Here is a 17377-nt window from a genome sequence, read left to right on the forward strand (position 1 = left end):
GTAGCCCTGAAGCTGCATATTGTTCTGCTTGTTATTGCCTTACAAAGTTAAATGGTTTCAGAAATGTTTTTATTTAGGACACAGCCCTTTTTGTCTTTCTGTTTTTGCCTTTCCCAACCAGCTCTTGCAGACAAGATGGTTGGGATTCAGGGCAATAGCTGACTCACATGGGCAGGTACTGAGATTTTCCTGTATAATTGAGCCTATGAAAGGGGAATTTTCTTTTAGGCATTGCAGAAAAATCTCTCTGCTGGTGACACAGTCACTAGGGAGCCGTTGGTGGGAAGGAGATGTCCTTCAGCTGAGGAGATGGGTGAAACCGGGGAGTTTCAATGCTGCTGTAGACCAGTGGTTTGGATCCAGCCTCTGCAGATAGAGAGGAGAAGTTGTTACATGCCGCCCTCTTGATCAGTGATCCACATGAAATGAGTCTGGGCTTCGTCCAGTTCTCTGCGGACAAGCTGTTTGCAGAAAGCAATCAACGTATCTGGCACAGACCAGCACCCTAACCAGCCATCTCAGCACAGGGCAAGGATACGAAGGTGTCATGGGGATCAAGCTGCAGTTAGCCAGCGTCTGGGTCAGAGCTGTAGCTCTAATCTGTCTTGGTGCATCCAACACATTCTCCATGGTGGATCTCTACCTTCTCAGCTTCCAGGCTTCTGACTGGTGCTTTGATGCACCCACAAGTTGGAAGGGACAAAAGCTGAAGGGTTTTGAGTCCCTGGTGTGGTGCTGAGCCTGCCTTTTGGGCAGTGTTGGACAGAAACACATGACATTGTGTTTCTTGCAGTCACATCCCTGTACCTCCCCAGAGCTGCCTCTCGTGCAGTGACACACGCCACCGGGATGGCTCCGGGACCAGCTGCTCTTGGCTGCCTTTCTCCAAAGCAGAAGCAGCTGAGGCAGATGAAGTCGGCTGCACTGCTGGGCTGAGGTCTCTCCTTGCCCTCTGCTCAGCCAGGGCTCTTTGTCCCTGCAATGAGGTTGCTGCTTCTTTCAAACACTGCAGATGCCCAGTGGTCCCAAGAGCTGAGCAGCACCTTGTAAGGACTGAGTTTTTTGAAGTCTCTTCAATGTGGAGATGTTTCTTTTAGAATAAATAAGTACATTTCTGATTCAAATGGTGCATATTCCAGGCTGATAAGTAATGTGAGGTAGCAGCAACACATGGCGTTGCATCGGTGTTTCCGGAGACCGATCTCTCCAGGACGGAGCTGAAGCAGATTCCTTCAGAGCAGCGCTGGAGGAACCAAGCAGCGGGTGAGTGTGTAGATTTTCCTCCCTCCCCACCGTATGTGCTCGTGGTCCTGCCAGCTCACGGGTAAAGTTTCTTGGTTACGTAGCCTGAGATCGGAGTGGTCAGCAGATGGGCCCCAAGTTCAGCCTGATTAGTCCTGTTCAATCAGCAAGGCCAAGGCAAAGTTGCTTCATGTCTTGTCCCATATGGTGGCTCCTGCTGTCGCTGTTCTTGTGGGAAAAGCTCTGAGCAGCCTTCTGGTCTCAAGCCCAAACCCTGATTTCCCCTCACTGAGTAGAAGAGAGCGCTAGAAATACCAGTGTTTCTGTCACGTGCATGGTTGCACCCAAGGAGAGAGATTTGACCCCTGGTGCTGCTGATAGGAGGGAGCTGGTGCTGCTTCACCCTCCATGGCTGCTCCCTGGTCACTCGGCAGGGACAGGCCCTGGTGGGACTGAGCTGCTCCAGGGCCCTGCATGTGTCTGGGGGCCGGGTCTGTGAGCAGAAAGCTGGAATGGGTTAATGAAAATGCTGAACAGATGCCTGAGTGGTTGTTTGGTGGTTGAGGAGGGAATGGAGGAACTAAACTGGAGCCATTTGGGTAACTCCAGCTTTCTGCTGGAACCTGTCACTTGGGCCTGATCTTCCCTTTGGGATCTAATTTTTTACATTTTACTCAACCACAGCAACAGGTTGAGGAACTTGCTTGGTAAAATTGAACAGTGTAGGTAACAAGTGACCCAAACAGCTCTTGGGGAAGCTCTAAGAGCTCCTGGAGCTGGTGTTTCCCTCCCTATGGAGATATGCGGAGAGGGCTCTAGGCTCAGGATTTTTGTACTAACTGGCTGCAATCCCTGTGGGTAATGCACACAACGCTTCTGGATGTCATCCCTGTAACACCTTTTACTCCAGAACACCATAAACACCTTTCTGACATGAGCAGCCCTGGCGATGTGTGCATTGCTTGGTTGTTCTCTGCAGCTCCCCACACTGGGAGTATCTCCTTGTGTCCTCTTATTGTGCTCTGGCACATTGAAATGGAGAAGGTCTCCTCGTGCTGCTCAGACACTCCAATTAATCACCTGTGGCAGTTTATGCCTCTGATTAGTTTGGAAATGCAGAGGGATGCCCAGGGGCTGGCACAGCCTGTTGTGGTGGAGCGTGCCCGGGCCTGCTGAAGAGCTGCCTCAACCATCGCTGGTTTTGTTTGTCTTCACAGTTGTTTCCACGCGTTCTCTGTGATCACATAAACGAGATCTGAGTAGATCCAGTTTCTTGGTTTTTCCCCTCCTCTGTGATTCTGGGCTTATTAGCCCTGACAGTTATTTATTTGTCCTTAGTTGTAGGCTGAGGCAGCTTTATGGAGAATGTGGGAAGCATGTCTTGTCTAATTAGACCACAGTCTGTTGTGTGTCTGCCTCATGGGCAGGACGCCGCATGCTGTTGTGCGGAGTTTATAACATCAGGAAGCCCTGGGTGCAGGAGGTCACACTGGACTTATTTTTGAGAGGGTTTACAGCCACAAATCACAACATCGGTGTCCCTGAGACTGAGCAGGGAAACACAACCTATGGACTTTATTCTCCTTTTGTTTCTCACAGTGGATTATTTCAATTATATTGGGGCATGATGAGCTATGATAGGAACTGAGAGCATGACCATGACCGTAAGCTGGTTTTGCAGGAACTTCTTCCAGCTTGTTTCTCTTGTCTCCTAGCAAGGAGCAGGCACCCATGTGGCGTCCCAGCTCTGGCAAGAGTTGTTTTCAGAACTCCTGCAGCACCTAATGAGGAAGGAGCATTTGCTTCATGGAAGCCCACGCCTTTTCTTTTCCCAGCATGATCCCCTGTAGAATATGTGTTATGTCACAGTTATGAGCCTGGTAGCTTTATATAGCCTCGTAGCTTGTATCAAAAGTGAAAGCTGCTGTGTCTGGCTCTTTGTATTCGGTGGATCAATCTTCTTGCATCTTCCTTGACAGCAGCAGACAGGAGAGGTAAGTGGTGCAGAGCAGCTCCCAGTTCTTTGCTGGCAATGAAGGAGTGAAGGTTGTTCTTGTTCCACCAGGGAAAGTGGGATGGAGAGACCGTTTTCAGAAGCACATCACCCGCCTTCCTCCTCCCCGTTTGACTGAGGACAGAGTGCTCAGCAGAGCACTCATCCCTGCCTGTTTCATTTGCCCCTGATTTTAGCAAAGGAGGCTGTAGTCGTGTTCATTACCAAACCTTGCAATTCAAGATAAGTCTTTAAATAGCAGCTTTCCTCATTCTTCAGTCCTTGGCTCAATGCCCAGGGAAAATAGTGGGTTGAGAATATGAAGCAACAACTTCTCTTTTTCCTGTAATAGTGCTTTCAAACTGTATGTCTGTTTAGAAACATTAATCATTGTAACTACGGGGTAAAAATCTCCTACCTGTCTTTAATCTTACCTGTGCAATGAGATGGCAACAGTGAGCTGTTGCTTTCTATGGATGATTAAGAAGGGCTGAGGTTCAAATAGTTGGCTGTACCTTTTTCTCAATTTGCTTTTCTGTCCCTTTAAATTAGAGATGCTCTTAGCTCTTCTGTTGCAAACTCTGATCTTTTCTGCTATTGCAAACTATGCAGGGCTGGGCTTGGGTAGCCCTGCGTTGGGAAACCTGAAGTAAAGGTTTGTCAGAAGGTTTTGCATTGAAAAGCACCCTTGTTTGAGGCAGCCGTGGGCATAATATGCTGTCAGGAGACATTGCATTGCCTAAGGGTCTGCCCTGAAAAAGAGACATAGAACTGCTTGTAGCTTTTGATTTCTTGTGGCATTTTTAGAAGAGTGAGGGTAATTCTTGACAAATATTGATGTAATTGCATTGTACCTATTGAAAGCTCCCCACCCCCACAAGTTTAACAAAATGTGGTTGGTATTTATATCTCCTTTCCAGCCTGTGCTAGCATTGGTAGGTGGTGGTACAGAAGGGCTGCATGATTAATAGCCTAAGTGATACTTCAAAGTGTTTTCCAGACAATAACTAACTAATCCAGTTTGGTGCTTATGAAGGGAAAGAGATGCCACAGTATTATTTGTAGCATTTTAAGTTTGTAAATCCCTCCAGAATCTCCGAGAGGCAAAAGTAATCCCATACACATGATAATTACGTTATAAAACGGTACAAGTTGCCATCCAACCTCCCTGCATGTCTTGGATGCTTATTGCAGGGGTTGCTTGCACAGCTGGCTCCTGCGCGCCAGATGTTCCTGTTAAAGGTGACGAGGGAAGCGTGGACATGCGGGGATGGAGGCTTCTCGTGTTGTGCAGGGACCGCTTCTGAGGCCCAGACGGTGGACAGGGGATTCCCTGGGGCACTGAGGAGCACCTGGGCTTGACTTCAGAAAGAGGTTTACATGGATGATCGAGCTAACACAAACGGCTTTGACTGGTGCAATAACTTGCTTCTGGATGAGCATTCACATAAAGTAGATACAGAGGAGGTGAAATCCTTGGCCGTGGGTTGTGCTTGTGCTGCTCTTTGGTGCAGCTGGGGATGTGCTCTCCTTCACCTGCCCAAATTCCTAGCAAAGAGACAATACCGCTGAGCAGTATGCGTCATCTTCGTTAAACTTATGCTCCCTATGTCCATTTTTTGCATTAACTGCTTCCATATCCATTCCCTCAGAAACCTGGGCTGTCTGCTGGGGAAATTTCTGAGAGACAGGAGCAGATCTCACCCCTTTCTGTTGCATTTCTTGAGTCCAGGTCCCATTTCACAGAACAACTGTCTGGGACAACCTCTGTTTTCTGCAAGCTCCTTTCTGCTGTCTCCTCTTTGTTTGCAGGGTCCCCCCAGATGTGACCGTGTCTCCTTTCCTACTTGTCACGGCGGCTCAAGGCTGCTCTGTATCTCACCATCTTCTGACAGCCCCAGTGTGCCTTCCTTTGGCTTTTCTTTCCTGCTTTGCTGTTAGCAAAGGAATTAAACATGGCACGTTGTTGTCCTTTTTTGCTGGCTCTGTTTAAACAACCCGCAGGTGCCGTGGGAGAACACCACAAGCACTGCTTACCCTCCCTCCATCTCCTCCTCCGAGCGTTTTTAGCTGTCAATAAGCTTTGGATAAAACCACAATGGTAAGTGACAGCCACCAAGCCAATGCAGAAAATCAGAGGGTGGAAAGGAAACCCACTGAATAAAGAAAATGATCTTCAGAGAAGTGGAGGAGAGGGCAGAGTGAGCACGTAGAGGAAAAGAACAGAGAAATCTGGTGGCAGGAGCTGGGCAAAATAGCCAGGATGAATAAACAGCCCGGTGGCGTTTCACGAGCACGTCTGACTTGTTCTTCTCTTCCGAGCGGTCCCGCGATTTGAAAATAAACTTTCCTTTTGTTTTTTAAACAGTTCAGTGCCCAGGAGAGCATCAAATAGCTTTGGTTTCAAATCAAAATGAGATTGCGGCGGTTGTGTTGTCATCGTACCCGTTCCGCTGCTGTGGTCTTTGGGAGGAGGAGGCGTCTTTGGGGAGCGGGTCCAGCCAGGCTTGTTGCTATGGCAAAGTCTCCGCTGATGCCTGCTCTCTTCTGTAATTGCTATTCAGCAGCTGTTTCCAGTGGTCGTCTGGAGGAACTTGCACAAGTTCTGGACGTGAAAATCCCTCCCTGTGTGTTGGCCTTCGCTGGAACTGAGCTTTGACAAGAGAGATGCATTAGCTTCTAAACTCACCAGTAATTAGGTTGGTTGGAGTGTACTTTGCTGGAAGCTGAGGCTTTGGGGCTGGGGAAGGAGGGTGGAGGGGGAAGTGGCAACTTTAAAATCAATATTGCAAATGCAATGCAAAAGAGTGTAATTAGCATGTTTTGCAGGGCCTATTAATTCCTCTGAAATGCTGTTTATTAGGCAGAAGAACTTGGGAGCCCATCAGTGGATTAAACAGGTTCTGTAATGAAATGTAAATGGTGTAATTGGGCTTGTTCTGAAAGTATTTATTCTTCACCTGTGACCCGCTTGATTGCGGTTTGACAACACGAAGGAGTGCGCATCTCTTCGTTAATGACAGCTAATTCCCTGGAGCTAATGGAGTGGGACGCCCAGGCGCATGGCGCTGGGAACGGGAGGTCGCGCCTGCAGCTCCGCAGTGATTGGCACCAATCCGAGCACAATGTAACTTTAATTACAGTAATTCCAAATCTAAAGCAAGCATTTAGCTACTGAAGAGAGGCTCTTAATTTTGCAAATAGATGCCATAGAATGGGCTGACCTTTTATTAGACAAGTATTGGGATGGGTGGGAATGCTGTCCTCCAAGATACAGGTAACGTTATTGGCTCCCATTAGCTCAGTGAAAATCACAGGGGCACGTTGTCCCTGCCAGGTTAACCATATGGATTTCTTTCAATGAGCAACATAATGGAACCAGGAGGGCAATGTGGTGCTGTATGTTATTTAGATGCAGTCTTTGCATCAAGGCATGAAATTCATCCGCTGCTCCTCTGCCTCGTGTGTGTGCTTTTGTCAGCGTAGACCACTGGGATTCTGGTTTTGTTCTTGTTTTTCCCTTTCTGCAAACCCTCTTTATCCAAACTGTGCAGTGCTAAATATCTCCAGGAACACGGGAAAGGTCACGCTACTCTCTTGGAGCAAGAAAGGCAAATACTCGGGTTTGTCTGGCATTGTGGTATCGTGCATTAAGTGCTACTGCTAGCGTTTGTTACTGTGTCTTGCACAGGGTTGAGATGTACGTGGACGGGCACATCCTCCCTTCACTCGTGCTGGAGAGGAGCCTCCCAGCGCAGACACCAGCTGTCCTGTGGGAGCAGAGCAGGGGGGTGACAGAGCACACTCCAGCAGGACCAGCAATCCCCCCGCTCTTCCCAAATCCATCCATTTCCGCAGAGCTCCAACCTCACCCTCTGTTAGCTCAGCCTCTCTCGTAAGCAGGGGTCTGGTTAGAGTTGAACGCAGGCAGGGAAGCTTTTATCCGGGAAATGTCCAGGTCTGTGTGTACAGATTTGGAACAGGTCCCCAGGGGAGTGCTGCGGGCTGTTGTCTTTGATGTTTGGAGCAGAAGCAATGCAATTTCTGCAAGCAATGCCTTTCTTTTCAGTTACGTTATTCTTCCTTCCCTGCCTCTGTCCATCTATGAGCTGAGAGGCAGAGAGGTAGAAGTGACAGCGTGGTCACAGGTCTCTTTACGTCGCTGATCTTGGGCTTGTCCCCTGAGTCGGGACGTGCTGCTCTGGGTGGCCGTGGAGAGGCGGGGTGGGGGACAGCGTGATCAGTGGACGTTTGGCCACCTGAATGAATGGATAAGCATTGTTGGGCAGGGAATGCATAAAGGAACTATAAACGATGGGGTTTTGTGGTGCTGTGGAGCGGCAGCCAATGCGAGGCAGTCGTCTGAAACCAGTCCAGCAGGGAGACGACAGGAGGGACCATCCAGGCATGTTGCTCCTGCCCAGCAGATGGCTTTCCATGCACATTGCCTCATCCCAGCAGAAATAACACCTTCTCTGGATGAGCTCACACTCCTGTTCATGTAGAGCAGCCTTTTTGCACTGGATTTGTGCTTTGCGGAGAGTTGATCTGCTGGCGCAGAGAGAGGAGCCTCTGGGTGCAGCAGGGCTGCCTGGAGCAGGTTCCCCTGCTGGCAAATGCAGCCTGTTTCCCTCTCATGGGAATCTTGCTGGGAAGTGATACATGGGGCGACAACGTTAACATTGCAAAGAGATTTTCTCGGCAAGAAAACCATGTCAATGTTAGAAAAGTCAAAAACCTTGAGGTTTACCTGCCTATTTTTCCCAGCCTTTGCTAGTGTGCCAGTCCACATCCTGATGACATTTCCTCTTGCTCATAAACCTTCAAGGCTGGGTGGCCTCTGAGCTGGCGGTCACCAAAGCCTTCAGCGTGCAAAGTGCTTTCTGCAGTAGTTTTTAACAGACACCCCTAGACCACAGGCTAAAACAGGGCAGATTGCGTATGGCCTGTCATCTAACAATAAACCCGAAATAGAAATATTGTCCATCTCGGCTATAGAAGCCCAACTTTTTGAGTTATTTAATCTTGCAACTTCCAGACGAGTGCTTCTGGCTGCCGGTAATGCCCAATCTGGCTTTCTAAATTCAGGTCCTTTTCTTTTTAGCACATCGGAGATTGCATTTACCTGAACTATCCGTATAAATGTTGGAAGTGTTCAGCTGACTGGTGGTGATGATAGAGTTGCCTAAGAGACAATCATAAATGTAACAGCAAAGCCCTGCTGAGCGCTGCAGGGGTGCAGACCCTGTGCGGGCAGCCCAAGGGCACCACCTCCCTTCTCTTTGTGCCTTTTCCCCGAGCCTGGAAATCTTGTCATATAACCCGTGGTTTCAGTTCATAGATAGCGAAATGTTTCCTGGTGGAGATGTGAACGCTGCTTGGTGGATGTAAACCTACAGCGAGAACAGGCTGGCTTGTCTTACCTTCCTCACCTTAAATCTTTGTATGTTGTCTGTTGAGTTATAAATAGAAGACTCATGCGAAATAAAGATGCTCTTGAGTTTCTTCTGAAGCGCTTTTCAGAATGTAAGTTTTAAAAATGTTTGAAAGCTTCAAACCAGGTCCTTGTTTCTATGGAGGCCAGAAGTGTAGTTCGTCCCCTGGGAAGGCTGTGCCGGTTCAATAGTTCTCTACCTGTTTTTCCTCCTCCTTTTGTGTTTAGGGTATGGGAAGGACCTGAGATAGCGCAGCAATCTCCTGGATGAGAACCGCCAAGTTTTAGTATCAATGCGAAGTGCAGCGGGAAGGCAGGATGGGCAGGTTCTGGCTTTGCATGGGGAACCAGAAGAAAGCTGGATGTTGTTAGCATGGCCAAGTGCCTCAAGGAGAGCTTGGAAGAGGCTTCAGGCGCATGGTCCTTCCCATCTCTCCACTGATTTCTTCTCTTTGGAACCACTTCCCTTTCGTTTCCCTTCTGCCTCCCATTTTACATCCAAGTAAAGGCACCATCTCACTGCATGTGTATAAAATAGCTTCGTGAGCTTGAGGAGTGCGGAACAACCGGCTGCTTTATCTCTGCAAACCCATCCTGCTTGTCCATTCAGCACCATTCATCTCTTTTTAGGGTTTTGTTCTGTTTTGTTTTCTGTTATCAGCCTGAAGACTTTTCAAGGAAGGGTCTCTGTCATGTCCCTACAGATACCTGTTGTGTTTTGGGCACTAAATAAATACTGACTGTACCAGAAAGCCGTCGGCTGGATTAACGCTGCTGCTATAAGCAAATGAGGCTTTTGGCTGGGGAAAGGTTTCCCCGGTCTGTGCTCAGGGTGAGTGGCAGCTCCCAGTCATTAACACAGGACTTTGATCTCTGAAGTAAGAGATTATTCCCCCGTGGCCGTTAGCGTGAGGAGCCGGTGATAGACTGGCAGCAGTAAAACACGGCCATTGAGAGGCTCCTCCAGCACTTCACTGCCATGAGAACTCCGAGAGGGGCTGTTAGAAAGGACAAAATGATGGAGCGGCGGGTTATGTGACCGCTGTGACTCATTAATATAACGAAATTTATGTCCGGAGGACTCTCACAGCTGGTCCCAAACAACTCTTAGGAGCTGATTTCTTTCTTCTCCCGGTGCTGCTGTTGCCTAAAGGCCTCTGTGGGAGATGCGCTGACTCTTTGAACAGCCTCCTGCATTTACTGCGACTCTCCAGGCTCCGTTTGCGGAGACTTGGCTGTGCCACCGGCGTGGTCTTCGTGTTCTCTCCGCACCTGGGACAGTCCGTGTCCCCGCAGCCTTGGTGGCGCCACAGCCGGTCACCAGCCGTGGTTGCACAGTCATGTCTGTCTGGCAGTCTTGAGTCTCACTGGGGCTGGGCTTCGGGTTTTTTCCCGGGTTGTCTTTGTGAAATTATCAGAGCATCAAGACACAAGTGCTGGGAGGTGATGATGGAGAAGCTTGTTTTGTTGAATTTCAACCCCTGTACCAACGAATCCTAATCCAAACTGATGGGAACAGTTGTCTTTTGCCAGTGCTAGCAGTGCCAGAAGACAAGTCAATAGAGACAAAACTCTTTCACCCCAAGGTCCCCAGGCCAGGTCTGGGTCCTGGCCAGAAGTGACAGGAGGTCATTGACACTGAGCAGTAGTTTTTCCCTCCAGGAAGGGCTTTTGCCCTTTATCTACTTCCTATTAAACAGCAGATATGTGAACAAAACAGAAACCACCACAGCCTCGTGTCCTGCTGCTGGTGACCTCGGATCCATCGTGCTAACCTGAGTTATCTGAAGAGGAGGGGACCTGAGCCTGCCCTGTTCATGGGACACTGGGACGTGTCACCCCGCATGGGGCAGCTGGGCCCGGCTCTCCTGCCTCACCACGCTTCTTCTGGGCATAGCTGGTTTCACTCTTGCTGCTTGCCATTAGTTCCTTCTATCAGCACTAAATTAATATCTAATTAGACTACTCGAGTAGACCAGGAGGAAGCAGCGTGTGTGCTGAGCGTTAGGGTTGTTGCTGCTAATGAGAGGGAAAGCTCTGGGGGTAATTACTGGGGAGAAAGCTGCCGAGAGCAGCCTTTGGGTCCTGCCCCATAGATGGGGGTGTTTGATTTCACATTCCCAAGTGCTGCTGATGTGCAGTGTTGGGTTGGTGTTTTGGGGAGAAGCTACCAAAAGACAGTAGAGAAAAGAAACAAACGGCAGGATTTTTGTTTTCTAAACTCATCTTCTGATGCCTGCTGGCAAGTTTTTCTCCCCGCCCTGCTCTTCATTTACCAAGGTGACCTCGGCCTTTTCTCCCACGTTTGCCTCATTCCCAGAAAACAGACCGTGGTGACAAGGGAACAGTGTGAGCTCTTCCCAGCCCCCTCGGCCTGGTTGCCACCTCCCAGCTGTTTTCTCCTTCGGTGCAGCACGATAGATCCTCCATCTCTCCACCCAGAACTCATTCATCAGGGGCACGATGCTGTTAAATGATCTCGCACCTCTCAGTTTGTAGTTCCAGTTTTAAATGTGCTGGTTGCTCACTGTTCCTCCCACCAGATCTGTGCTGTGGCATCGCACCCGCTCGCAGCTGCACCGCCGTTCAGCACCAGCACCAGCGTGACGAAGCCACCATTACCACTCAGTGTAAAACCAAAATGCACCTGCAGCAGCCCTCCAGCTCACAGAGAGGAGATGATCAATGATGGATGAAGTCAACCAGTGGTTAGCACGAGTCAGAATGAGGTATTTGTTGAGAAGAAGCATTTCTGTGACTGCGAAGCAGCGCGGGTATGGGAGGAATGAGTCTCGAGGCGACAACACAGCTGTTCCCACCTTCCTTTCCCAGCAAGTGACTCACAGAGAGATGATACTGCTTGGAGATCCCACGGGTAGCAAAGCAGGTTTGCCCTGGAGTTGTGCTGCATCGTGTTTGGGCTTAGAGCAATGCTGGGAGGACAGATCGATTCACATCTAAACCAGGCAGAAGCGTGGCAGGGCTGAGCAGTGGGACAGGAGTGATGCAAAGGGCTGGAAAGGAGAAGAGGAGATGCTGGAGCTGAGAGTGTTTCACTCAGGAGGTGTGTTCATGGAACCTCAGAGTGCTAGGAACCAAAAAAGCTTTGTGGACAGAGCAGGGTTTGAGGGGAGGTATCTTCTGGCATGCAGAGCACCAGCCCTGTGAGTCCTCCCACAGAGAAGATGTGAAGCAACAAGAGGAAGGGAGGGGAGAAATCACTCTTCAAGACAATTTGGCAAAGAGGAGAGTGAAGAGAAGGCACATGTGAGAGAGAAGTGGGAGTAGAGGGGAGAAGTGATCCAGGAGCTCCCGTCAGCATTAGGGGAAGAGATGACTGTGTAGGTCATTTGCCAGCCAGGCAGGAGAGAGCGGAGCCGCCTTGGGAGGAGAGAACAGCTGGCAAAGAGCCTTCGGAGAACAAGACAAGCACTGACTTAGAAAGCATCCTCTCGACAAGAAGAACTGTGCCTCTTTCTAGGTCTTCGAGCAGAATCTCCTGGCGTGTCGGCCTTTGCCTCCCTCATTTTCTGTCTCCATTGAGGTAGGGTTGGTGACCTCTGAGGAGATGTGCAAATTCAGCTTGAATCCGGCTTCCAGCACCACCTCCTACATCAACCTGTGCCAGACAGGAGGAGGCAGGAAGGGGAATGTGAAGATGCGATGGACAGCATAAAGCAAGTGGCACATGCACCTCTATTTTATCACATCAGTATTTTAACCCGTTTTTCTCTGAAAAAAGGGGAAATTCTTGCTGGGCAGTCTCTGTTTCTCCCGCCTCACCTCAAGGTCTAGAACCAGTGAGAGGCTGGAGAATTTCTGTCTAATTAATTTAACAAAGAGTATGTTAATAAGTAGCGTGATCATAGCCTGAGTTCCTATATGGGAAGGAGATTTTGGCTGGCGAAGAGCTCTTTAATCTGTCGGACAAAAGCGTAACAAGATCAAATACTGAAAGTAGAAACCAGGAAAGATTAGAAATAAGGAAATGCTTTTGTTACAACAGGGGTAATTAGCCATTGGAACTATTTATCTCAGTGCATGGGGGATTCACTATCACTTTGAAGTGTCTAAATGAAGATGGGATATTCTTGTACAAGAAATGTTCGAAGTCAGCTGGCAATTATGAGCCTGATGCAGAAACTGCTTTGCTTAATTCACCAGCTTGTGCTTTTCATCACTTTAGATTGGCTGATTCTTACGGTTCTTTTGAGCTCTACAATTTGTGAACCTATGAGAAATCAGGGACGCTGCTGATGAGCAGAGCACCTGATGGTGCAAAACTGGTGCTGGGAAGATGGAGAAGAGTGCAAAGGGCTCTTTTGAAGTAGGAAAGAGAAATCTGTGGCAGCCTTTACTGACAACTCGCTAATTCTGCTGCAAAGAAAACACCTTTCCTGTGCTTCAGGAGGTTTGGGGCTGCAAACCCATCTTACATCAGAGGCGGCTGGAGATGCTGTCATCTCATCAGACTCGTCACACGGCGTGTGTACTGTCACGGGGCTGAAAATGCAATGGCTTTGTTTGTCCCCGCTCATTGCGTTCGTCTTTCAAGCGATTCCCAAACACAATTAATCCACCCACTGGCATACCTTACTGCCTTCTAGTTATCATCGCTCGCTTTATGGGGAAGGACAGTTGGGGTGGCGTGGAGATGTCACTCCGGCAATTAAGGAAAGAAGTTGTCAGAGCTGGGCTTAATACTCAGGGCTCCAGAGCATCATCTCATTTTAAAATTACTAATGGAGCTGTATGGCTGCTCTTGGCCTGAATTTGATCTTCCTTACTTAAATAAGGATAATAAAGGGGGCTGGGGGAATGCAGAACCAGCGAGCGGGCTGCAGCGGTGGGGAGCGCCCGAGGCTCAGCGCGCGTTTGTCTCAGGGAGCCCGACCCCGCGGTGAGGATAATCGAGTTGAAAATTAAATCAAATTTCTAATGTTACACCAGCCGATTAAAGAAGCAATCACATCAAAACATGCATTTTTTAAAAGTTTTTGTTTACTCCGTCGTAATTAATTTATTTGGCAAGAAAACTTTTGTTTGTACAAAATACTTGTTAAATTGATCATGAGCAGTGAGGGAGCGAAGATGCAGCTACGCAGAGGCGTAGCAGAGCAAAGATTAACCAGAGCATCACCTGCACTTCCCTCAAGATCACGCTGATAAGTTTTATGGGGAACGTCTTTTTCTGCCACAAACCAAACACGATGCATCTTTTGTTCAGGCTGACATGATTGCTGTTTGTGGCCTGTCCATTAACCTTAAAAGTGTCTTTGATCAAATCACCATCTCTTTGCTTTGATTTCCCGCGATGCCTCCCCTTAGAAGACTGAACAGCTGCTGAGTTGGATACTTGGCTTTTTGGAAGTTATCACTGTGTGCTCTCCGCATCAATTGAGGCACGGGAAGGATACCCTTGGTCCTGTGTTTCAGGATCTTTCCTGTGTGTTTAGGTAGGTTGGCGTCTCTTTTGCCTGGCATATCTAGGAAGATATTTATTCCTTTCTCTCTTGAGACTCTTCTTGGAACGTCGTTTGAACCTTTGTGAACACCTTTTGGTAATGACAGAAGGTGGATGGCAGCTGGGACTTTCCCTTCACCCTCACCGGATGAGATGAAGCTTTATTGCATCGGGAAGTCCTGAAAACTTCTTGCTTCAGCTCCTTCCTCTTCTTCTCCTTGACCAAAGTAAATGAATAAAATCACCAGCTGCCAGGGCTGGAGGTTGAAAAGTGATCACAAGTTCTCTGGTGCAGCAGTGAAGCGAGGCAGGGTGAGGATGTTGATTATTCTGCCTGTCTTGAGACTCCATTCAAGGCATGACAAGTGCAATGAGGAGGGAATAGGTGCTGAAGAAATGTCACCGAAGTATGAATCTTATAGTATAGAAGGACCTGGAGAGGAGCGTGGCACCTGTGGATCAACAGCTGATAAAGAAAAGACGGAGCTGGGGTCCCCAGCCCAAGGTCGAGGTGCAGGACCTGCTGCTTTGCTTTGTCTGTGGTTTATAGATCCTCCCAATGGCAGCAGCCAGGGAACAGTGACACGGTGACAACACAGTGATGCAGACCTGGAGAGCCGCTTGTTCGCCGTTCGTGATTCAGGGGGTGGCTGGATCCGGTCTAAGGAGGAATTGGTTGGGAAGCGCTGAGGTGAATGTCGTAAGAGACAGAGTTTGCTTTCCATCATCCAGCAGTGATAGTTTGTGAGGAAAGGACAAAATTTGATGTTCAAAGGCTTGTATTCCTCATGCTTTTCCCTCCCCTAGCCTGTTTTGCTCGGGAATAGACAGGGACTAGAAGCAGCCGCTGCAAGTTTGCAGTTGCCTGAACTTTTCGTTATTAATTAATCCCATCATTATTCACACAGCACTCTCTTTGCTTCAGACTGTGGCTAATAAACACCGATCAAGCAGGCAGCAATGATAAATTATCTATTTAATTATTAACAAATTAGTCCTAACAGATGGAACCAAAACAAAACTGTCTGTATGCGCACACAGCACAGGGCTCGCCTTCCCCCGTTTGTCACTGAGGTGTCACCAGAGGTTTGGGCTGTCTCCACTGATCTCAGCTTAGTCACACCGGCTGGTCCTGAGTTTATCTCTGGGTCCTCTCTGGCTTTTCCTGGATCTGATGTTCTCCATGTGCCAGCAGTGAGAATGAATGAGGCAAGAATCATGGAGGAAGAGTGTGATGGAGAAGAGAGGAGGATCTCGGCTTTTTCATGTTAGTTAGGATTCAGGAGCATCCCCGCGGAAGGAGCAGCTGTCCCTTGTAATCTGTTATGTTGAATTAATAGAGATTATAGTCCTTGTAATTCTTTCTGCTATTATCTAGCAAAGAATAAAAAGTCAATGCACTGCCGAGTTAAATAAACATGAGGCACTACAGCCATAGGAGCGTCGTATCCTGTGAGCTAACTCTGCATATATTATTCATCTCCAGTTTTTATTCATGACCTTTCCCTCACACCGTCGTGGCTCCATCACTTGTGAATTTATAAGTTCATTAATAATGAGTGAAAATTAATAATGTATTTTCATTATATCCATCGGGTATATTTACAGCATTCATAATGCATTCAAATAACTGATTTGCGGTGTAAAAATAAAACCAGAGCTCTTCCGTGGGCCCTCACCTTTTTGGTTTTGAAGAGTTGCTATTTTTGTTAATAATCCTTCCCGCTTCCATTGCCGTGCGGCCATGCTGTGTAATCGCCTGCCATCTGCCACCATCACGCTTACAAAGGCTTGAATCAAGGCAGGAAACATCGTTATTGTGTGAGATTAGAAGAAGACGATCTGCAAATTGATCATTATTGAAAGCGACACCAAAATTGTGAGAGCGTGGGAAAGGTTTGAAGGTCAAATGTTTCCTTCTCTTCTCCCCCACCAGTTGAGTCTGGTGGGTGTTGAAGAGGCACATGAGGCCCATCCAGGCTCCGGGAAGCGCTGTGATACCCTTAGTAGCACAGAAGTTGACTCGGGGTGTTGCTGTGATGTGTACTGGGACAGACCTGCCACGGCAGGTCACAGAGCTATGCGTTATTTTAATTGCAAGGCACCTACCTCCTTCCCTTTCTCATCTGCAGCAGTTTAATCCTCAGGTTTTTTAGAACCTGGAAGGTTTTGCAAGCTCTCCTCTTGCCTCTTCTCATTCTTTTTCTCAAGAAGGAAACTCCAAACGACGCACACCAGGACACGGACAGAAATTCACGCAGAGATCTTGTTCAGGAAGGAGCGCAGAGCCTGGCCTAGCAGAGGGCTGATCTAGGCCTAGGCCGCTTTCTTTATTCACCATTGACAATTTATAGGATTTACAGGTACAGGCCTGGACGAAGATGTTTACAAAAAGGTGCTTTTCCACTAATTGTTATTGAGAACACACTGAACTCATGTGCTGTTTGTCTCACTTGTTTTTCCACTCACTCACAGACCAGGCCCAAGGACATTCACGCATCCCATGGGCTTGGGGGCTGTTATCTGGCCCAAGATACCATTCTCACGAGGCTGGGCTATAACTTCTTACAATTACAAGAAATGTATTTCAAAGTAATCTGTCCAAGGCCCTTTATATATTATTATGTTAGTATTATGTCTTTGACCATCCAGGTGGTCATGTTAGTATTGATCTTCCTTTATCATCCAGGTGGCTGGAACCGCACATCTCGCTTTCCCACATTTTACTTTCCAACGTTTTGTTTTCAGAAGACACCTCTCCCTGGCCACGGCCAAGGGATGCTGGGCGCTGGCATGCAGATATTTAGCTGGCTTTGGACATCAGAGCCTAGAAGTCAGAGACGCAGCGACAGATGAGCAGTTAACATATCTAATCTTGCTTCGGTTCCACTCCTTTCCTTTTCAAGCATTCCGATTATTCTTATTTTATTTTGTCGGCGGTACTTTGAGTTGCATTACTCTGGTTTTATTTCGGTGTTCATAGCCCCGTGGTAACACTCAACTGTAAATAAAATCTGCCTTTTATCTGCTCCCCATTATAAGCATGGGCTGCCTGCTTTTAAACAGCGGCAAGAATATTGAGTGTAATGAAGGTAATGCCTTCAAAACACGTACTTGATATTCAGACAGGACAGGAAAGGCTGCCTCTAGCCCCACGGAATTGGAAACACTTATTAGAAGAGTCAGTTGGATATCAGTAAGAATGTATATTATTTTCTCTTCCAGCTAATAGGATTTTTAAATA

General features: G+C 48.0%; 1 protein-coding gene across 3 annotated transcripts in view; it reads left to right on the plus strand.

Annotated features, from left to right (window-relative positions):
- The window catches only part of MAD1L1 (mitotic arrest deficient 1 like 1), a 343378-nt gene that overhangs the window by 286435 nt on the left and 39566 nt on the right, over window positions 1–17377 (plus strand). Inside the window, exon 19 of one of the 3 annotated variants that reach the window (XM_071814989.1) lies at window positions 11213–11428. The exons of the other annotated variants lie outside the window; for them this stretch is intronic. Within the exon in view, the coding sequence (XP_071671090.1) occupies window positions 11213–11365 (153 nt within the window). The 3' untranslated portion in view covers window positions 11366–11428. Of the gene's footprint in view, window positions 1–11212; window positions 11429–17377 lie in introns of those variants that run through there. 3 annotated transcript variants of the gene reach the window in all.

This window comes from Patagioenas fasciata, chromosome 15, assembly GCF_037038585.1.
Source record: "Patagioenas fasciata isolate bPatFas1 chromosome 15, bPatFas1.hap1, whole genome shotgun sequence".
Taxonomy (NCBI): domain Eukaryota; kingdom Metazoa; phylum Chordata; class Aves; order Columbiformes; family Columbidae; genus Patagioenas; species Patagioenas fasciata.